The 22,111-nt window shown below is 44.5% G+C and overlaps 2 protein-coding genes across 4 annotated transcripts in view; one reads left to right on the forward strand and one right to left on the reverse strand.

The window, feature by feature from the left end:
• The window catches only part of kirrel2 (kirre like nephrin family adhesion molecule 2), a 33,889-nt gene extending 20,778 nt beyond the window's left edge, over window positions 1–13,111 (forward strand). The window contains exons 2-15 of one of the 3 annotated variants that reach the window (XM_023419766.2): window positions 1,004–1,156; window positions 1,783–1,932; window positions 3,926–4,083; window positions 5,441–5,591; window positions 5,767–5,872; window positions 6,219–6,367; window positions 6,503–6,630; window positions 7,899–8,025; window positions 8,191–8,291; window positions 8,978–9,176; window positions 10,012–10,131; window positions 10,300–10,409; window positions 10,577–10,666; window positions 10,790–13,111. In XM_023419766.2, the coding sequence (XP_023275534.1) occupies window positions 1,004–1,156; window positions 1,783–1,932; window positions 3,926–4,083; window positions 5,441–5,591; window positions 5,767–5,872; window positions 6,219–6,367; window positions 6,503–6,630; window positions 7,899–8,025; window positions 8,191–8,291; window positions 8,978–9,176; window positions 10,012–10,131; window positions 10,300–10,409; window positions 10,577–10,666; window positions 10,790–11,281 (2,234 nt within the window). In that variant the 3' untranslated portion in view covers window positions 11,282–13,111. Of the gene's footprint in view, window positions 1–1,000; window positions 1,157–1,782; window positions 1,933–3,925; window positions 4,084–5,440; window positions 5,592–5,766; window positions 5,873–6,218; window positions 6,368–6,502; window positions 6,631–7,898; window positions 8,026–8,190; window positions 8,292–8,977; window positions 9,177–10,011; window positions 10,132–10,299; window positions 10,410–10,576; window positions 10,667–10,789 lie in introns of all 3 variants that reach the window. The other 2 variants (XM_023419764.2, XM_087177566.1) reach the window with 2 other exon arrangements.
• A 482-nt stretch (window positions 13,112–13,593) lies between these two features.
• The window catches only part of st14 (ST14 transmembrane serine protease matriptase), a 21,497-nt gene continuing 12,979 nt past the window's right edge, over window positions 13,594–22,111 (reverse strand). Inside the window, exons 10-19 of the mRNA XM_023419823.2 lie at window positions 21,589–21,698; window positions 20,895–21,025; window positions 20,297–20,401; window positions 19,394–19,501; window positions 18,921–19,034; window positions 18,241–18,360; window positions 17,569–17,749; window positions 16,389–16,657; window positions 15,650–15,786; window positions 13,594–15,500 (exon numbers count right to left, since the gene is read on the reverse strand). Of these exons, the coding sequence (XP_023275591.1) occupies window positions 15,339–15,500; window positions 15,650–15,786; window positions 16,389–16,657; window positions 17,569–17,749; window positions 18,241–18,360; window positions 18,921–19,034; window positions 19,394–19,501; window positions 20,297–20,401; window positions 20,895–21,025; window positions 21,589–21,698 (1,437 nt within the window). The 3' untranslated portion in view covers window positions 13,594–15,338. The remainder of the gene's footprint in view (window positions 15,501–15,649; window positions 15,787–16,388; window positions 16,658–17,568; window positions 17,750–18,240; window positions 18,361–18,920; window positions 19,035–19,393; window positions 19,502–20,296; window positions 20,402–20,894; window positions 21,026–21,588; window positions 21,699–22,111) is intronic.

The following is a 22,111-nucleotide window of genomic DNA, read 5'->3' on the forward strand; positions in this document are numbered from 1 at the left end:
GGAGGGTGTGTGGGGGGGGGGCTTAGCACTGCCTGAATAGAGCCCTCTTTATCTCCCTCTGTCCCCCTTCCCTTCCATTCTCCACTGAGCAACAAAGAAAGAGAGAAGAAGAATGAGAGAAAGCTTTTTTTTTTTTTTAAATCTTCTTCCCGACTCACACAGACACCCCACTTAGATAACCAACCAACTGCCTCTCTCCTTTTCCTCCTACCTTCCCCTGCGGATAAGTTACTTCTGGAGTGCTGCCATCTTCCCCTACCAGTAGGGTTTGTAATACTCAATCTTTAGCATAGTGGCACAAACAGTTGGAACCGTGGATCCGTATTTACGCTGTGTTTCTGTATGCGTGTGAAGGCAGGCCAGCCAATCCAAGAGAAGACCGTGTGCCATACTTAAACACAGCAGCGCAACGGCGGCAGGTGTCTCCGCTGACTTTCAGCAGGCTCAAACGGATGGGTCCCACGGGAACTTTAATGGAGTTTTGATTGTTTAACATCCATTTTTACAAAAAGCACACTGAAAGAGTGGCAGATTTTTCTCCCCAGAAGTATGTTTGCTTCATGTCAGCGAGCGCACAACCATATGGTCTTGGGAAAGAGTTAAATAAGTTATGAGGCGCAGCTGACTCTTCCTCTTAGAAGCTACATTTCTAGGGGGGGGAATAATATTTTCACACGTCAGCCTTGACAATTCTCTCAGCAAGTGCCATGAAAAGAGTACAGTGAGCAGACCAGTTCACCAGAGTCTGGTCTCCTTCATACTTACTTTTTTTTTTTTCGCACCCCTTACAGTGCAAGTTTCACTTTTCTCATGCTACATCTCTGCTGGCACTGCAGAAAGGCACTGCCTAACACTCTCTGAATTAGCAGTGTTCCGGCATACCTATATATTTTATAGCTATTTTGTGAATTTAAGTAGAAATTGGCCATCTACCATCATGGAAAATGTGAATTCTAAAGACGTGATATTCACACTGTGCTTTTTCTCTTTTTTTCTCCAGCAGCCACCCAAGCAGCCTACTTCTCCCAGCAGCCCCAGGACCAGGTGGTTGTAGCCGGTCAGTCAGTGACTCTACCTTGTGTCATTGTGGGTTACCGGGGAATGGTACAGTGGACCAAAGACGGCCTTGCACTGGGCGGAGAGAGGGACCTACCAGGTATTATCCCTGACACCTCTTATAGCTGTCTCTCTTTCTCCACTGCTGTCTGTGTGTTTATTGCCCTCCCTGTCTCTGTCCGTCTTACCAAGATCAATGCCAGGTCTCATTAGAGACCAAGTCTCTCTCTGTCAACCGCTGGGGTTTTACACAAATGAATGGTGAGAGAACAATGTACTGCAGACAGGTCGGCTACTGCTGCACACACCAAACTTTAATCTGTTGTTTAGCATTTTAAGGGTCTTGTAGGAAGGTAGGTAATCAATTGGCTTTTGTCACGCGCTGACATTTAAATGTGTGGCAGACTAGAGAGAAGGTGGAGAAGCTTCCTCTTGACCTTAGCCACCCCATCTTTATTGTGTCTGTGTTTAAAGGACAGACTCCTCATGCAGCAACCTTCTCACGTGTTGCATTCCCAGCCTCATGCTGCTCTGCTAACACTACGGCTCAATGCCTGGCGCAGTGAGGTGCTGCTTGCTTTCATTTGTGTCTTAAAGAGCCTTGCCACGTTTCTCTCGCCTTTGTTCAAGGCACAAGTCTGTTCATTTTATAGTCCTTTCATTATGTGTTTGTTGTTGGTTGGTTTGTTTGTCTCTGACTCTATTCTCTATGCTGGCTTCATGCAGGCTGGACGCGGTATTCCTTAATGGGCGACCCGCTATCAGGCGAGCACAGCTTGCTGATCGATTCGGCAGAGTTGGCGGATGACGCGGTGTATGAGTGTCAGGCTACACAGGCGGCACTGCGCTCCCACCGTGCCAAGCTCACTGTACTAGGTAAGATACACAGCTCATACATGATCCCCACAGCCAGCCCTTGTGCCAAGGCCTGCAGGCTGGCAGCGCTTGGGAACAATCAGGGGAGTGTCTTCATCACAAAATACAGATGCAAGTAGAAAAACATACAATGATAAACGCACAATACGCAAAAATGAATCATTTTCAAGACACAACTTAACGTAGACAAATCAAAAATATGCATCGAAATAATCTTCAAGTGATTTGCAATTCATGGGATCATTTCTTATCACCACTCAAAGATAACCCGGTTGTAAATCTAGTTTCCTGGTAAAAAAAATCATGTCCTGAAAGCATAATTCAAACCAAGCAAGGCTCAGCCAAGAGATTGAGCAAGAGAAAAAAAAAAGGAAACCCCTCTCCTCTCGGTAGCGATAATCAAGACTGTGGACGTCTAGGATAATGTGATTGCTGCAGTCACAAATGACTTGCGTAGTCGCTTGAAAGTCAGGGTCTGCACAGTTAGCACATTTTACAGTGAGCCACAACATTTGTCAACCGCAAGGCGGTTTTTACATTAACATGATGTGAGTGATCTACTTCTTTACACAGACATTCAGAGATGGGTGGGGGTGGGGGTGGGGGAGGTTGGTGACGAGGAGGAGGAGGAGAAGGGCCAGGTCTTGTGGGAATTGGAATCGGCAAAGCACTACTGGCATCTGGTGGCATTCAAAGGAATATCACTCCATTAATTAGTCCTGTCATTTGTCCATATATTCACCTACAAGCATTACACAGACAGAGGGGAAAACTCAGAGGGGAACAATTATGATGTAACAACTTACGCCACAGCACAATCCAGAGCTTTCACCACAGAGACCGTGTGAGTCCTTGAATCTATCGTTTCCCATTAAGGTGTGTGTTCTGAGTTCATTGTCATTCAACTAAATGATTTGATTCAAACAGCTCACCCCTGAGCATCAAGCCTACCTCTCTGCGTCTAGTATCACTGTCAAAGCTTCACAGAGTAGCACAAAGCAGTGTGGTCATCACATGCCCACACACAGCCATAAAGATGTTTGTGAGGAGGCTGCGAAGAAAGTTGATAAAACAGCTCTGACTTCTACATGAAATGTGCTCTGAGAGGCTGGTGGTTCATGAACACTGTCTGCATTTCATAAAACATTTTTATAAACATAAATAAACATGAACATAATAATATCAGGTGCATGGATCAGGAACCTGCGATTCATGTTTATGTGTGGACATGAGGAGTGTTAAAGAGAGAAGTAGGCTTTTTCTGTGCATTTGTATGTGTGTGCACATGCCTGCGTGTGTGTGTGTGTGTGTTTGTGTGTGTGTGTAAATCAATGTGGCCAGATGAGACCAAAGCAATCCTGCACAGTCAAAGGAGTCAACGGCGGGAGTGCAGTCAGGGGAATCGGCATGGAAATTAAAATCACCTAGCACTCGGATTCCATTAGTGTCCGTGCCGCGGCAGCGGAAGGACCTCTGACAATTCAGATACACACAGTGAAATTGGTTCGGTGGAGGGAGCGAGAAAGGCCAGCACAAACCCCATGTTTACGTCTTCTCTTATTGGTCGGGGAGATAGACGCCTTCATCAGGGGTGGCACGCTTGGCTTGCCAGTGGTGCGTGCAAAACCATGCAAATAAATGAACAAATAAGCAATTCAGTTGAAACATCACTCTGCAATAGTAAGAGCAAACACAGTAATAATGCTAGTCCCAAGAAAGGGAATAAATAAGGTTGAGTGTGTTTTTTTTTTCCAAATTACAACTGTTCTTGGTCTTTTCTCCTGCCTGAAACTACAACTTGTTAAACAGACACATGACCATAAGAGGATATTGTTTGCCTCTTTTGCTGTTGTGCCATATTGATGCGGAGCTAAAAGCAACAACAAGTTCAATATCAGTATGACTTCTTTGTGGCTCTGTGCTGGCCTGGAGCTGCAATGAGGTTTTTTTTTTTTGTTGTTGTTTTGAGTGGTATGTTTGTTCTGCTTTACAGTTCCTCCTTCAGACCCCGTGGTGGAGGGCGGCCCTGTTGTACGTCTTAAGGCCTACACACCACACAACCTCACCTGCAGAGCCTCAGGAGCCAAACCTGCTGCTGAGATCACCTGGTACAGAGATGGAGAGGTCATGGAGACTGCAATTTATTCCAAGGTACAGTGAGAACAGATCTTTGCCCAGCATTATCATTCAATCACTAACACCCACACGCACTATTACAAAATATCACAGCGGGCAGGAATAAATGCAAAGCTATTCAAAACAGAAATATTTTTTCTGAGGACATAATGCTCCCTCTCTTTTTCTTCCATTTCTCTTTTTTATTTTTCTCATCTTTCTTCCATGGTCTCTCACCATTTTTTTTTCTATCATCAGATGTGTATAAGAGACAGGTTTCATACAGTAGAGCTTCTGCAGAGAAGAAATCACCCACAACAATGCAGAAACACAATGGGGATGTGCCGGAGCGTAAGCCAGCCACGGCTGGGAAAGTGTCACATTTTTCATGCTCTCTGACCACGCTAAACGACGCTAAACGCCACATTTAAGGAGGCGAAAGCCTGCAGTGAGAAGGGAGGGAGGGAGAGAGGGAGGAGAGCTGGAGGGTGCAGAAGAGGAGAGGAGAGGAGAGGAGAGGAGAGGAGAGGAGGAATACAGAAGAAAAGAAGAATGTAGAGTTAAATGGTGATATAGTTTTGTGAAAAACAGAGAATTTCCAACTTTAAGTAGTGAGACTGGGGGTAGAGAATGCTTTGTCCGAGGGGTGGTGACAGGGAGTGATGTGATTTGATCTAGCATAAAAATGCTTTTTGTGTGTCTGGCTGAGGAAGTGAAAGGCCTGCTCCATTGATTTGGCTGTCCGGGGAAAAGGCTCAGCTTGTCCTTGCTCTTTTCCAAAGATGTGTGACACTTCTTCCTCACTGTCACCACCCAAAAAAACAGACACCCAGCCACCTTGGCCGTCACAGTTTTTTTTTTCCTTTTGTGTGTGCGCGTGTGTGTGCGTGTGTATGTGTGTGTGTGTGCATATGCGTGTGTGTGTGTGTGTGTGTGCGTATGCATGTGTGTGTGTGTGTGAGGAAGAGAGAGAAAGTGAGAGAGCAGTGAGCCATATCCTCAGAATCTACACCTTTCCTCACTTAGGCGTATTGATTTCTGTGAGCAGTAAATAGATTTAAAAGATGATGACAAACAAGGAGCGCTGACGGGGAACACTCTCAGAAATGTGGGAACAGCACAATATCCCCTGCTGCATCATAAAATATATGATTTAACTGCCATGCCAAAGAACAGGATGGCAAATGCCTCACACATGAAAAAAATAAGACCTCCATGTCATAGAGATATTCCTAAGTGGTGCCATCACAAATGGCGGGTGACATGCTTGTGCGACATTGAGCTGATTTTCAGTTCTCCTCAGTGCCTTTTTAAAAAGGATACGTTGTAAACCGTTTCTCAGACTTCCAGCAACATCTGACATTTGCTCTGCTTTGTTTTCCCAACCTTACAGATGCAGATGGAGGATGGGAAGAGGGAGGCGGCTGTCAGTATGCTTCCAATCGTCCCAGAGGATAGCGACTCTGGACGCACCTACACCTGCAGGGTTCTTAACCCAGCTGCCCCTGCTGGACGACAGACGTCGATCACTATCAATGTCCAGCGTGAGTGTCCTGGCGTCAGCTCAAAAAACAAAAAAAAAAACACCATTACAACATTGTAGTAGACTGCATGCTACTGTCAGCGCAGTAATCTGTGAAGCGCATTTAATTCTGTTGCAATTTGAAAAGATGAACGGTATAAAATAGATTACTAACATGAACATTTCCCTCCTCACAGACCCTCCCTCCGTGACTCTATCCGTCCAACCTCAGACTGTGACCGAGGGAGCCAAGGTTCTCTTCATTTGCTCGGCTTCGGCCAATCCTGAAATCATTGGATACAGGTATACATCCTTTGCTTTAAACTAAGTTGTTCACTCTGATTGCGCCCTGCACACACAGCCAGCAGATATTAACATCTAAGATGACACGGTATAATCTTTTTAAGCATTTCCAAGATACGATAAGCTGCAAACGTGGCGATCTAAACTAGAGGAGACACCAAAGCAAAGCAGCACGAGGATGCCATGCGTTCAGTAGATACATTGATTGAAATGGGCTGCCTGATTGGCAGCGTTTGATTGTGATTGACACAAGCCATGAATCAGCTAATAGCCACTCTGACACGCATGGCTAAGTACCTTCCCTGAACTAATGCGAGCGTATAATGTGATTATTCGTCTGTCCCAGGTGGTCGAAAGGAGGAGTTCCTATCTCCGAAGCGAACGGGGACAGCCTTGAGGTGACAGTGGACTACTCTTACTTCACAGACCCTGTCTCCTGCGAGGTGTCCAACTCTGTGGGCAGCACCAATGTCAGCACCCTGGTCGATGTCCAATGTGAGTTTAACTTGAGGAAAACATTGTACAGAGTGTCGCTAACCTGGGTATTTTTTAACTTTTCTAGAGGCATAGGTTATTTTAAAAACAGTCTCTTACTGATCGTATCTGGCTGTCTGTGCTGTTTCACCCTAGTTGGCCCCAGACTGCTGTCGGAGCCAAAGCCAATGACAGTGGATATAGGGATGGATGCATCCTTTACTTGTGCCTGGACTGGAAACCCTCCTCTGACTCTTGCTTGGACCAAACAGGGCTCCAGCGTGGTAAGGCATCCAACACTAGTCAACACCTTATCTTGGTGGTAAAGCTTCCAACACCATCCCTCAGCACCATCCCTCCAGAGAAAAACATTCACACATGGCCTTGAGGCATGAATCCCTCACACACACACACACACACACACACACACACACACACACACACACACACACACACACACACACACACTCTTTCTCAAGCTGAATCTTCAACAACTCCTCTCACCATGCTCCCTAAGGGCTAAAGCCTCTGGCAAAAACTGTCTGTCCACTGACAGATTTATTCAGCATCATCAAAGCACATGACACACTGTCACATTTGTAACTCAATCAATCGATCAATCGATCAATCAATCAATCAATCAATCAATCAATCAATCAATCAATCAATGAGTTAGCTATGGTGTGCTTTTACTAACAAAATTACAACATGTACAGCAACTTTTAGAGCGGCATCTCTCCTTCTCAGACTTTAAAAAGCACCGACTGCTCTTGAGTATCCATTTCCTCAAAGTCAATTTCCACCTTCGCTTCACATCATCCTGGTAACAAGCCTTGCAGCGCACACGCCATCAGTGGGGACATCCCCATAGGAGCTTCTCTCCTGGCAACTAATATAATTTCTGAGGCGATGCTGGAGAAAGGAATGCTTTGGGATGGCGTAAGCGATGCTGTCATCTCAAAGAGTGAATGCTTTCAGCCCCTCTGAGGGAAACGCGCAGGCATTTTTCTAATCCACCCACTGCCACTGTCCCTCACACAGCCACGAGTAATGGATTAATTGGGTTACTCTGTAAGTGTGTTGAAATAAAAAAAAAATTGGAGAGAGTGAGAGGAGGGGGGGGATTCTGGAGAGGGAGGGAGGATGGAGTGGTGGGGGTAAATGGATTAATCACAGCTTGATGGAATGACAGGATCAATGAGCTAAGGAGTGAGTGAGTGTAGCTGCTCCAAAGGCTAGGGCCCACTCACACCATTGTACGCTCCGTTCTGTCCCCACTGTTTAATTACAACAATCTCCCCAGCAGCACGGTCACTCAGCGGTGGCTGGAGTGCTTAATGCTGTGATTAAAGCTCTTCACAATGAAATTAAACTCAAACCACCAGCATTTGTTACAATGGCCAGCCCACCTCTGTGCTGCCTCCACAATGAGTGGGCCACTGATAAAAGGTCCTGGTCTCCTTTGTCTGCCTCTTCTCCCCATCGCCTCGCTCTTTCTCGTTCTTTCTCTCTCTAACACACTTCTCACTTGTCTCTCCGGATCTCTCACTAGGTGCTCAGTAATGGTAACACCTTGCAGCTGAAGGCTGTTACCCAGGAGGATGCTGGAACATACACCTGCAAGGCCATCGTACCCCGGATTGGAGTTGCAGAAAGAGATGTCACTTTGACTGTGAACGGTGAGTGGCTTCTTCTTCAGATTGTAAACGGTTGCTTTAATGCAAATCTGTTGAATAAGTAGCATTAAATTTGATAACTGACCATTTGGCTTTGCTCAGTTTTTCAAAAATGTCCCTTTTCTTTTTACATCTCTGTTCTCTGTCTTTCTTTCATCTTCACATCAGGCCCACCTATCATCACTGCGGAGGCCACACAGCATGCTGTCAAGCACTCCAAGGGCAAGCTGGAGTGCCGGGTGGGAAGCAGCCCCCCACCTGATAAGATTGTAAGTGAGGCTCTTATTTGTGTTGTGCATCATTCACTAATGTTTGGGAGCTTGCACGCTCCTCCTAGCCACACCCACACGAGTGCAATCACTCAGTCTACTTTTACCCCTGACCTCACCTTCACACCAGCCCATCTACACCTCACGCGCTAACAAATACATTCGCACACATATTCGCAACTGTAATTGCACAGACATTGACTGGAGAGATGGTGGAGTTGGGGGAGCTGTGAGAGACCGGCTTCCTGCCGTTTTCAGCCAAACCACATTCAATTAGCGGCCCAAGAGGCATCACTCAGCTGACCCTGTTGAACTGCTGAACGTACGCTGGGCTGGGAGAGGATAATTAGGGTGTAAGGAGGAGTGAGAGACAGGTGCCCTGCTGGTCCTGCGCTAGAGACAGCAGAGAGGAGCCTTATTTCATAGTGCAGCTACCTAACCCTCCTTAGGCCTCACCTGCAGGGCAGACGTGGGAGGCAGCTTAAACATGAGCCTATCAGCCACGGAGCACCTTGGAGGTCGGCAGAGAGAAAGCAGAACAGAGAGGGAAACTGGTGTTCAGTCAGCGGCAGGCAGGGATCTAAGGATAAACATCCGCGCAGGACTCTGCTCTGCTCACCGACAAGGAATCCTTCACAGAAAAGTGACTGACTCCCTCTTGTCTGTCCTCTTGCTCCTCTCCACAGGTGTGGACCTTTGGAGACATGAGCCTGTCCTCCGGCTCCTCCGGTCGTTACTCAGTGCAGACTGTAACCAGTGACCATGGAGTCCTGTCTTCTCTGGTGCTATCTGAGACTCTGGCGCAGGATTTCCAGCTGCGCTACAACTGCACTGCTTGGAACCGCTTCGGCACCGGCACCGCCCTGGTCACGTTGAAGGAACAAGGTACACACTGACAGAAGTAATAATCCCCACCGCAGCCCTGTGCAGAAGTTAGAGTGATACTCTCAATCCAACTCCTCGCTAGATTTGGTGGAAGCGGCGCTCCTGTCTTGTGCTTATCTTAATTATACTCCTCTAATCGATATGATTTAATCAGCAGATGGTTCCTTTAATGAATATGTTTGCCCCATAACATAGATATTGATTGGGGACAAAAGTCAATTAGAGGAAGCCACATGTGTTTGCGGTTGGACTCATATTCTCTATCACTGTCTCAGAGCCAAGTCCATCATCTCAGGCTGCAGCCCCTTTAAGTGATCTTAGAAGCCAGGCAGTAGTACTACTACACTGATGCTTGTGGAAGCCTTTGTTGCAGCAGACACCAAAAAAAAAAAAAAAAAAAGGTCCTCGCCAGTAATTTACATCAACGTAGCAGAGTGAGGTCTCCAGAGAAATGGGCAGCGGTATCTCCTGGAATCTCTAATTAGATTACTGTCTATTGCTTCATTGCATGTCAGGCCTTGTTACCCTTCTTTCAGAGAGATTAGAGACAATAGCCAGGCTGTGGGATGCCGGATTGCCCGCATGAGCATATGCTAGCTGTGAGCAGGCCTGGGCCTCACTGCAGATGAATTTATATAGGCGCTGATGTTTCTGGGATTAGCAAGACAAATGAATGGATGTATTTCCTTCTTTGGCTCTGATCTGCATGTTCCTGACACCGACACTTACGCTTTACTATCTCTCGTTTCATCCCCTCCCCTTCTCCTGACAACTATCCCCCACCCCACCCCCACCCCACCGCTACATTTTTCTTCTATTTCTGTTCTCGTTCCAGAAGCCTTGCCTATGTTGATAATTGTTGGTGGAGCAGTAGGTGGAGGCTGTGTCCTGCTCATCTGCGTCATCACTCTGGTCTCCCTCTGCTGCAGGCACACAGGCAAAGGTGAGCTCAACGGTTAGTATGGCCAAGAGGGTCCTCAGCCAATTCTTCAAATCAAACAGATTCACATCTTTTTCAACAATTTCTGTTCAATTTTTGTGCTATTTTCACAGTTTGTCCTGTAAATGTTGATGTGCAAGCTCACCTGGTAATGTCAAGTAAAACACTTTTCAATCCCCATAGGTAAAAGGTGCACTCGTCTTTCCAAGAGCGACATCAGAGTTCAGATTGTTCACAGTGATCACAACGCTACACGTGGCAATGATGACGAGGAGGATGTCAAAGAGCCCATGGTAAATTTCTTTGTTCGCCGTCTCTTTCTGCCAGATGTCCCTATTGACGGTTAGGGGAAAATTCACATTAACACTGTAACGTAAATGCTCAGACTTCATTTTGTTCTTATTCAAGTGAGGTCTTGTTCATCCTACTTATTCTTCAGAAATGCTTGGTCTTTCCTCAGGCTCCGAACAGCAGCGAGTCTCCTGGGACATCGCGCACAGAACACAGCGACCTTCTGGAAGAGGAGGAGGATGAAAGATCGGACATCAAGGTAAAACTTAAAACACTTACTTGAAGAAACACTCTCGAAATAGCAAGTATGCATTATTTTAATCCATAATACATGACTCCGTCTGTAAACTTCATGGTTTGTGTTTTTCTGTCACTCGTACAGGACCCCACCAATGGCTACTACAATGTCCGTGGCCATGAAGACCGCCACATCCGCAGCAGTGGATTCTCTGAATATGTGCCCAACTCTCGGCCAGTGTACACTCCATCACAGCTGCCCTCACCCAGCCCCATGTATGGTCAGCATGGCTCACAGCCTCGTATCTATGACTTCTCCCACCGATACGCGACCACCACAGCGGGCAGAACCTCATATGAACAGCAGCAAGCTGCCCAGCAGCAGCCTGCTCAGCCGGCCAGCGTTTATCCCACTGACCCCCTCTACAGTGGCTCCGCCTACTTACCTGCTACCTATGGTCGCGCCTTCACCAGCTACGTGAAGCCCGCTTCCTACGAGAAGGTGGATGCGTACGACCAATCAGACCAGGCCAGCAAGGTGTCCAGCTCGTCCCGCTTCTCTTATGCCTCCTCACAAGTGTCCTCCCAGCAGTCCGACTATGGCCGGCCCTCACAACGTATGCAGACTCATGTCTGATTGGACAAAACAAAAATGGAGAAAGGAAGAAAGAAGAGTACAGGAGCAGTGAGTAGTTAACTATTGTCACCTCCACATACCTGTGTGGCTTGACTAACATGAACAGAGACTTTCTTTACTTGGACGGTCCTTCAAGGACGTGTTTGGACAGTATTTGGAGGGAGATATGTGATTTAGGTTATGGGATAACCAACCTGTTGTGACAGATGGCAGGATCTACAATACTGCTAACTGTAGAGCTCCTGAGCTGGAGAAGTCAGCAGATTGTGATGTTCAAGTCAAACTTATGATTACAGTGTGATACCTCACCAGGTTATCTGTACATGATGACCACCCAAACCTGTGGAGATATTCTGTCAGTGAAGGGCCAACTAGAAAATAAATCAAAAGCATCTCCTGAATTTGGGTGGCCAAAAAAACAACTGGGGTAGCTGTTTAACTGCATTCCAGGGTTTACTTTGTGTCAACACTAAATGTCCAACTTGACCTCTAAAATACTTTGAAAGAAGATATTACAAGCTAATACATATTTGAGGAAAAAAACAGATATGAACAACCTATTTTTGTCTGTCATTTGATGTTTTGTTGGCATGCGAAAGGAATTCTAAGCACATTTGTGTCTCTATCATCAACAAAAGACTGAGCTATCCACAGAGACAGACATAAACTACTCTGCACAACAGGCTAGCACTACTGACCAACAAGTGCTACAGGCAAGTGCTACTGTATGAAGAGTTTAATCATCGGTGGAATACTTCTGGCCTGAGCTGTATTCCTGGAGCTTCTTCTGATAATAACCCTAACATATTGGACTTAGCAGTGTTGCTTCCCGGTGAATAAAAGAAGGAGAATGTGTATTTTACCCTTCATTTTAATGAAGGACTGTATGTTAACTGTGTGTTGTACCAAGATGGAAAAGGTAAGGCCATAAAAACCCAAAGATGGTGATAATTGTATAGGGGAGAATAAGGGGCTGAGGCTGAATACAGCGGTCCTCTCCCTGGTACTGTTTTCTGATGTGTTTTCCGATTGTAAAATGAAGAGTAAGGCTATTACCAGAACAATCAAAAGTGGCGGTTTGGAAAATTGGTGGCAATCTTGAACTTGAAATAAACTTGAAAATGAATGCAGCATCTTCAGCAGGCTCAGGTGGGGTTAAGACGTGTAAGGCAGTCCTAACGTGGACCATACACTCTCAAGTTTTACAACTCAATCAAATTGTCTCAACATGTTTACAAGAAACAGTACTACCCTGAAACACTACGTATCTGTACAAATGGCTGAGCCCATACTTTCTCTCTGTTGCATGCAAATGATGTGTCTAGTGAAAATCTTCAGCGTTTATATTCATGTCCATTTCATGTTTGAGACATTGGTTTCTGCACCTGGCCCAGTTGCATCCCTCTTCCTGGATGTTTCAGTATGAATGCCTGTACTGCCATTTGTCTAAGAAGCTGTTCCCAGGCAGCCTGATGAGAGAACAAATGTCACTTAAAGTGAAGAGGCAAACATCATCGCTTGTCTTTATTTTTATATTTTATATAAGCCTTAATGTACAGCGTGTAAGCTGCTCTATTGTAAAGTATCTTTATATACATATGTATCTATCTTGGTTGATTTATTTGGGTCCACAGATTTTCTTCTCTAAGTTGTTCATCAATCACTGAATGCAGTTACTATGCTTTTGTTTTTTGGAACACGACTAATTGCCATTTGTTTGTTCATTCTTTTAATAATGTATTAAGAATTTTATTTGCTAAAAATGAGCTATCGTTGCTTGTACCTTTGTACACATATTTATATTTAAATAAAACCATTTCCGATAAAGAACTGGTTGGTGTGAATCCTGAGAGTTAATCAGCCTGGTGAGTAGCTTCATTGGGCATGGGGGAGCGGTGACAAACAAAGCTTCCCATGTAGCAACAATGATGAATACATAAATTAGCAGCACTGTCTATGTTGATTTTCCTATTCCCCCAGTGGTGCACTGCTTTTAATGAAGACAGATGAGATAGCAGAACCCCCACTGTAAGTGTATCCACCTCCCGAAGCCGCCGTGCCCATCTTGTAGGGTAATAGGATAGAGCTGTAACAAAGGTAGGTATTATCTGACAATATGAGTTCGTCTCGTCACCTCTGTTCCCCAGGTAGGCATGCTGCACACGGTGGGGAGGAGAGGTACATGCTCGTAACAGTTCTGCTGTGAGAAGAGACGAGGTCTCACAAGACAAACATTTATTAGGCACAACATAACACAAACCCAGGCTCCATCATGACAAACAATACAGGTAATGCAATTAGGTTCAGAGGAATCAGATAAAAGATGTTTATTATCATTGCTTTTTTGTACAAAAACATACAAAAACACAAACAAAGAAAAAAAAGGATATAAAGTACGTCCATAATCCAAATCACAGTCGCCAGTGTGCAGCATTAATGAAAATATCTTCTAAAAGTTGTAGTTGGTCCCTACTTTCTGGAAAACAAGCACTTACACTTGCATAGTTTAACTGTTAACACTCCGTGGAAATAATAAAGATCCACTGACCAAAATCCCCAACAAATTTTTCTTTTAAATTTTTTCCCCTTTAATAAATAATACATATGTAAATCTTTGGTTTGCTTGTCCAGGATGTAATATTTCCAGCATAAGTCAGAGATGAAGGCGAACAGATTAAAAGAAACCACCAGGTCTAATCTTAGATTTAAACGTTGCCGGAGTTGGTCGTGACCGAAGAGAGGAAACGCTCATAGGGATAAGAGCTCATTGGATTGCTCTGGCAACTAGTCACAATCCCATTGGTTTGCTTTGGCTCTCAGGTGTATGTGACTGAAGACTTCAATCATCCTGAGCTTTAACCAGAGACCTGGGCAAAATCCATCTGTAAAAGTGTAATACAAATACTGATCTAGGATCCCCAGTCAGATCAACAACAACTTAAAACAACTTAAGCATCCCTCCAGTCTCAGATCAGGAATCTCAAGGACCATGCTGGTGTTTTTGCCTGTTTTAGGCCACCGGCTACAAGTCTGGTAACATTACTGCTACCCATTATCCAAAGCAAACCATGGGCTTTTACACTGATTAATGCATTTTCTATCTTCCAGGCAGCTTCTGGTTTTCATTTATTTTTGTATGATATGAAAATGGTCCTTAATGGATTTGAGCATGTTGTGTGTGTTTTTTTTTTTTTTTGTCCTTTTGTTTTTGTTTTATGTCAAACTTCTCTTATCGTCACATGGTAATACAAACTGCTTCTGAAAGTTGATATTTCTACTTTACTGATAACAACTGAGACTAATGGCTGCCTGGCAGATAGGTAGATAAAAATCAGTCAAAAAAAAAAACAAAACAACCTATGCCATGCTTTGGAAAATGGTCAGCTGTGATGTATGAGTGTTTTGTAGCGAAAAGACTATAACAAGTGTTACGGTCCTTTAGGATATTGGATTAATAAAACTTCCGATTTATTGCTATCTACAGCATGAGCCCACTGGCAAAGTGCAAAATACACTGCAGCCCGAGAAGATGAAGGCATCTCACCTGTTTAGATAAGCATCATACTAAGTCTTAAAAACACAATTACGTATTCAGGGAGTTTAAAAAGCATTTTAAAAACCGTAAAATTTTCATATTCTGCATCATTCTCTTATAATGTTACATTTTACTAATACTGGGGAAATGATTCCCAGAATATACATATTTTATTATTTCTTCTCAGGGTGTATTCACTAGTGAAACATGACATGGCTGATTGGGGTAAAAGAACACCTTTAAAAAGTAAAAGTGTGAGTCGCTGTGGTTTATGTGTAAGTGTGTAAGTGTGTAAGTGTGTGTGTGTGTGGGGAAAAAGGGGGTTGGCAACCAAATAAAGTGTGTTAAGGCACTGATGTGAGTAGCTGGGTCCATGCAACCGTATCCTCAGTCTGTGGCAAAATGGATACATCTTGAGGAGACTTGAAGTCCTGAATCTGACTCAAATGTTCCTTCTCCATTATTTTTAGCACTCTGATGTTGTTCCCCGCTCCGCATCCCTCCCCGTTACTCACAGCATCGTCAAATCCCTGTCTCTTTCTTGATCCAGTCTCTCAGCTTGGTGACGCGCGAGTAGACACCGGGCTTGTTCCGACGAGCACAGCCCTCACCCCAGCTCACGATGCCGGCCTGGAACCACTTCCCACTCTCCTCGAAACACACCAGGGGTCCTCCGGAGTCTCCCTGGTGAGCACAGTCAGGGGAGATCGGTTATTAGATTAGGTTGGGATGTGAGAGCACGATAATTATACGGGTGTGAAAACTTATTTATATCTGTATCACCCCCTTTTGTCCTTTCATTCTGTTCTGGAGCACATGTTGCATGGTCTCACCTGGCATGCGTCAACTCCTCCGGCCAAGAATCCACTGCAGAGCATCCTGGAGGTGACTTGGCCCTCCGTGACCGTGTTACATACCGTGTCGTTGATGATTTTCACCGACGCCTTCTGCAGCAGCTGTGCCTTTTGACCTGCAAGAGCCGGACAAACGGGTCAGCGCTCTGCCACGTGACCTTTGTGTTCGTAACCAACATCAAAAGTGTTAATGGGTTGGATTACTGTTAGCTAACGAAGGTTTAAGAGGCTTCCCATGAGAGCTGACGTCTGTCTTGATGTATGGATATGGAAGAAGGCTTAATGGAACAGAGCAGATTAGAAAAAGATGAGAGAAAAAGGAGGGAGGGTTGAGTGCGGGAGAAGTATGTCATGACGGCAGAGATAAAGAAATGGGAGGGACATTAAAGGAAAGGAAGAAGACAGGATGAAATGAGAAAGAGATAAAGGGAAGAAAAAAGAAGCAGACAAGGAAAGAAGATGAAGGACGGAGATGAATAGCTCATTGTGAAAGGGATGGGGGAGGAGTGGGATGTCTTAATTTTGATGTGAGTTGGATATGCTAAAAGGAAAAAACACAGTTGTAGAGTGGGTCAACCTTAATTGAGGAATAGCAGTATAAATATTCAAATGAGTATATTAATAATCAGTTACAGTAAAAAAAAATAAAAAATAAAATAAATTAAAAAAAAAAAACCTACTACAGCTCTAACTAGAATCACAAATTCATGCACAATACCTCCTTCTCGGAGCGCGCCCCAGCCTGTGACCCAGCAGGCCATGCCTGCAGGGAAGACGTGGGAGGGAGAGGGTAGGCAGATGGGTTGGATGGTGTTAGTGAACTGCAGCGGCTCGCTGAGCTCCAGCAGTGCAATGTCATAGTCAAAGGTCATCTGGTTGTAATCTGGGTGGGAGATGATCCTCTTCAATGAGCGGCGCTCTACACCATCATGTTTGTACTGGTCCTGCATGCCACTGTAGGTCTGCCAGTTGGATGCAACGTGATTCCTGTGGTAGGATGTACAGCATCATGTGGCAAAGGTTATGTTTCTTTACATGCATAAGGCAGTATGTGTGGATGCAGTATCGTCAACGTACGTACAGTCTAATAAAGTTCAACACAACAGCCCTGTAATATGTGCTACCTTTCAGGATATATGTTTTAATCTCTGCTGAGACTGTGTCGGAAGGAATTCAGCATAAGACCAACACAAACTAAAGCCTCGAAAATGACCTGAACCTTTCGACAAAAACTGAACATCAAAAAGCTTCACAGAGGTAGGATTTGCCACAACGTTATTTCACTGGATTGCCTTCAATTTCCACAATATTGTTGCAAACCATGTACAAAAATATGCAAAGCCACATAGTGCTTATGATGATATATAACGGTAAAGAAAAGCTTTGTAATCTGGAAAATGCTCACAAATTAAATTACGGCCTTTTGTACAACAAATATCAACACCAGCTGCGAATGTGTGAAAATGAACACACTCCCCGCTCAGTCACAACACAAGTGGCTAAGGCTGAACAGCATGGTTAGTGCTCCACCCACAGGACACTCTGTTGAATACAGCTGCATCATGGATGAGTTGTATATTCAGCCGCCCCCAAGGTTTTCTGAATTAACTCTATCATCAGGGGCTAATTTTCAGACTTTGCAATTTGTATATAAATGGTCCTCCGTTGTGCACGTTTCTTTCCAGCAGAATGCATACGAGAATAGTTAATAATAAGATCTAAAAAAAAAAAAAAAAAAAAGTTAAAGAGTTAAGTAAGTTAAATAATGTGATGAATATTAAAATATAAGGGAAATAATAACATTTCATTATATATAAATGTATGAATCTGTGTCAGTACAGCACAGTCCTGGTCTGTACATGTGTATGAGAGCTGTGGCTGTGTAAAATGGGACTTACGCTGGGTCACTGGTGACAAAACAGTGGGAAGCCGAAAGGAGCCACCTCTCAGAGAGGATAGAGGCGCCACAAACATGCCCATAGGTCTTGAAGTGAAGGCTGACCTGCCAGGGCCACTCCCCCAGCTCAGCGTTCTGCCCTCCCACGATGCGGTTCAGCTTATAAGGCCTGGTGCCACAATCTGACGTTTAACAGATACCACAATGAGAGAGGTGGGCGTTGGATGGTGAGTGCAAAATGTTAGGTGAGACTGGCATGAATGATCACAGAGAAAAATCAGAAAATGAGATTAAGTTGATTTGAAGCCATCATGATGTTGGCCTTGGATGTGAAAGCTACTATGACTCTTTGGAATCCCAATAAGCCATACTGGCATATTAGCTGATCAAAAAAAAAAAAAAAAAATACAGACACACCCTGAGGCTCAAATGGAGGAAAAAAAAAAAAAAAAACTCCAGAGATGACAAGAGCTGCTTTCAAAGAAGAATGAAATAAATAAAGCAGTCAAGGCCTGGGGCTCTTTTCTAACAGACAGCCCAACGCGCGGCTCAACCCAGCTCCTCTATAATCTAGTTTGAATGACACTGAAGAGATTAGATCCACTTTCAGCTGTTTTAAACATTGTAAAAAGCTGAGTACTGCAAGAGGCAAAGAAATTAAAACATTTCTTACCACAGCCGTCCTCGTCTGAATTATCAGAGCAGTCGCTGACGCGGTCGCAGTCTGCGTTCACCTTGTTGACACATTCTTTGTTCTTACACTTGAAGCTGAACTCAGAGCAGATACCCGGAGCTACATTGGGGTGGAGACAGGTCCCAGAATCAAAACACATAGCGTATTTCAGTCAAAGTGTTAGAGCATTGCTAAGTTTAACCAGTAAAATACTGTGCAATCAGCGAGGCTTCAAAGTGAGGCTTGAATGCACAATGCATAGTGATTGAGGAGCTGATTGCATTGATTGGGCGTATTGATTGGGGTTGAGGTCTAATATCCCTCCTTATTCACAGAAGTGAAAATCAAAAGGAAATGCAAGAGTGCCCTCTGTGCGTTTGTGTGTGTGTGTGTGTGTGTGTGTGTGTGTGAGTGCGTGTGTGTGTGTGTGTGACCGAGTGAAAAGGAAACTGATAAAGAGTGAAGTAGAAAGTAGGAAGAAATAAAAGAAAGAAAAAAAACTCTGAATCAAGAATAATTGAGTCTCCAGAACAGCATCTTTGTAAAAACCTTTAAAAAGAAACTCTACTGAGCTGTGGGTGAAGGCTAAATGTTTAATGGTTGGTGTTAACATGCTTATAAATTACTGGGAATTTTTCAAATGTGCAACCGGCTAGGAGACAATAAGCGCTGCTACTCACAGGTTTTACAAGAGGCCTCATCGCTTCCATCTGCACAGTCCTTCTTACTGTTACACACAACATCCTGGGGCAGACAAACCCCATCCCCACAGCGCCACTCATTCTCCTCACAACCTGGAGGCAATGAAACATAGTGATGAGGCTTTTATGAGAAAATAAAGATGAAAACTTGAACAAGGAGACAAGGCAATAAGCTTCAGGAGGACATTAGTGGTGCAGCCACAGTGGACATTAGCATCTGTCTCCATTCTTCTCGCGTGTATTACACATGATTAAGCGTCTGGACAGATGCTGAGCAAATTGGGCAAGGCTTCAAACAAACTCCATTACTGATAGAATAATGACTGCACACAGCCCAGGAGTCAGTGACCAGAGCATTAGCAGTGATGTTCCTTTAATGTTAGCACAATTAGCATAGCATTAGATAGGGTTTGTACTCCCCAAAGAGCACTTAAAGAGACGGGAATACTTACTGCACCGTGTCTCATCGCTCCCGTCTCCGCAGTCGTTGACGCGATCACAGATCCAGAGCCTCGGTTTGCACAAACCATTGGCACAAGCAAACTGGTCCTTTTCGCAATCTGGGGTAACAGCCACGCCGTGTATTTAAACATTGCAACAGAAGAGGATGTAAATATGAGTGTTTTGAAAGGGATGTTCCAACACAAGTCAACTATAAATATATAATTACAGAAAGATAATGGCTGGAGTACTGAAGGAAGAGTTCAACAGTTTGGGGGGAAATAAAGCTGATGTGCCTGCTGAGAGATAGATGAGAGGTTCGAGAGCACTCTCATGTCTGCACATAAAATATGAAGCTACAGAGGAAACGGCTCAGCTCAGTCTGAAGGTAACAAACGCTCTAAACTCTAAAGCTCACTAGTTAACACATTATATATAGTTTACTTCATTTGCTTTAAAAGGAAAATGTAAAATTGTCAAGTTTTAATTTTCACAGGAGCTGTGTGCAAGATTAAATCCTGGCTCACAATGAGTGACTTTCTGAAATGTGGCAAACTCACAGTCAAGGTAAGTCAAGAAATAGTCTTGCACTTAACTCCCCCACATAACCACAACTTGTCGCCTTTACTCTTCAAATTTTGTTCCATCTGGACACAGCCAGGATATCCATTTCCCACTGTTTCTACTCTCAATGCTACACAAAGCTAACTGGATGCTGGCCTTGGCCTCATATTAAACTGGCAGATATGAGAGTGGTATTGATCCTCTCATCCAGCTCCCGGCAAGAAAGCAAATAAGAGGATTTGTTGAACTACTCCCTAAAAAAAGGAGCCAAGAAGAGGACACAGGAAAGTGAATAAGAAAACAGAAGGGAAGAGGAAAGAGTACATTTGGGTCAAGGGGGGGGGACTTACGGCACTTCATCTCGTCACTCATATCACCACAATCGTTCCAGCCATCGCACCTCAGCTCTTTGGCGATGCAGATGCCAGAGGCGCAAGCGAACTTGTCGGGGCAAGCTGCTCACAAAACAGAGAGAAGAGGCAGGGAGCGGAGAAAAGAGGACAGAAAGAGGATGATGACAAATTGAGCGAGAGGGAGTGACAGTGTATGCTCACAACATCTGTCATGTGGCCGATGCTTGTCCCTGTTGATCAGAGCAATTATAAATCCATTTCAGTCAAACTGGGAGACAGCATAAAGAGCGGAGGGTATTGAAAGCGCAGTGCTCATGACTGACAGTGGCAAATAAAATGGACCCAATAAACAAGCTCTCTGGTGATTAGTCTAGCTCTTGAGTTTCACTGCCGCAGTTTCTGAACCTCCATCACTAAAACAGCTCTATTTGGCTGTCAGTCAGCCACCGGCTTCTAGTCTATCAGACTGCACAGTTACTCTCCCTGTCTTGCTCTGTAATGGCAGGCTATGAGTGTCACTGTCATGTTGCAACATTTTTACCCATCCCACCAAGTGTTGTGTCAACGCGGGTGCCAGATGAGACTTTTAACTCACGGTTTGCAGGATCATATGCGGTGTACTCGGCACTGAAGCCTTTGTCAGTGTAGGACTCATCGGAGTGGAAGCTCACATCCAGCACGTTGCTGGTACTGGTCAGAGCCAAAGAGGACATTTCTCCACAATACCTGAGGCACAAAAGTCAAGTTTATTACAACTTGTTTTATTCTTTTTTTGTAGTTCTAGTGGTGATGACGACGATGTTTTCTCACTGAAGTAATTCCTGGGATTGGGGAAAAGGGCATCATCACTACAACAAAGTCTAATGGGGCAAGAAATATGAACAGCCAGACAAGTTGTAAACAAACTACAGTTTAGTAACATCATCTAAAATATTTATTTGGAGGTAAAGCTGAAAGGGAATATCAGAAACTGAACAGGAAAACTCTTTGTGTGCAAAAATACGGCATATACTTGAGGGCAAAGTTTGAAGTCAGTTTGTAAACTGTGATGGAAGGAAGGCTTCAGGCATGATTTCACCATTCACCTTTGTTTTCTCTGACCAACCTGAGGGTTTGGTTAAAACTTGCATGACTGCTTGCTTCACTATTACTTACTGAGAACAATGCTTCTATTTACTGGTAATAGGAATGATGCCAAACCTTCAAAAATAAGATCTGGGTTGTATAAAACTGGAATTTTCCTGTATTGCACACACTGTAAAACACAAGCAGAATGACTTAAGTCTTACTTGGTGCCCATAACCTCCACATAGTCTTTGTGACACACACGGATGTCCACCCCGGGCTCTTTCATGCGGAACATGGTGAACTTCACTCGCACCTTTTTCCCAGCAGGGACCTACAGCAGAGAGGGAGAGGTGATTGGTTAATGAGAACCTTATTTACCATGCATGTCACTCCTCCGCCTACACACAAAGACATGTATCTGTATCCCATCTAAATGCAAGCGTATACGCGACACACCCAAACAGGTGGTGGGCGTACACATGCACATGTATATATACACACACGCGCGCGCGCGCACACACACACACACACACACACACACACACACACACCAGCAGACAAAAACCAACACACAAAACACTGCAGCTCAGCACGAGCTGCGGCAGCAACAGCGGTCTGACAGATGAAGATAGAAGAGGTACTGAACAGCTTGGCTTCTGTAGTGCTGCCTCAGCGTTCCTCTCATGGCAGGCTAAGGATGGTGGAGGAGGAGGAGGTGGGTGGAGGGGTTTCAGGAGGGGGGGG

Source organism: Seriola lalandi, unplaced genomic scaffold (genome assembly GCF_002814215.2).
Source record: "Seriola lalandi dorsalis isolate HSWRI2012SDOR001 ecotype SW California unplaced genomic scaffold, Sedor1 jcf7180002054609, whole genome shotgun sequence".
Lineage (NCBI taxonomy): Eukaryota > Metazoa > Chordata > Actinopteri > Carangiformes > Carangidae > Seriola > Seriola lalandi.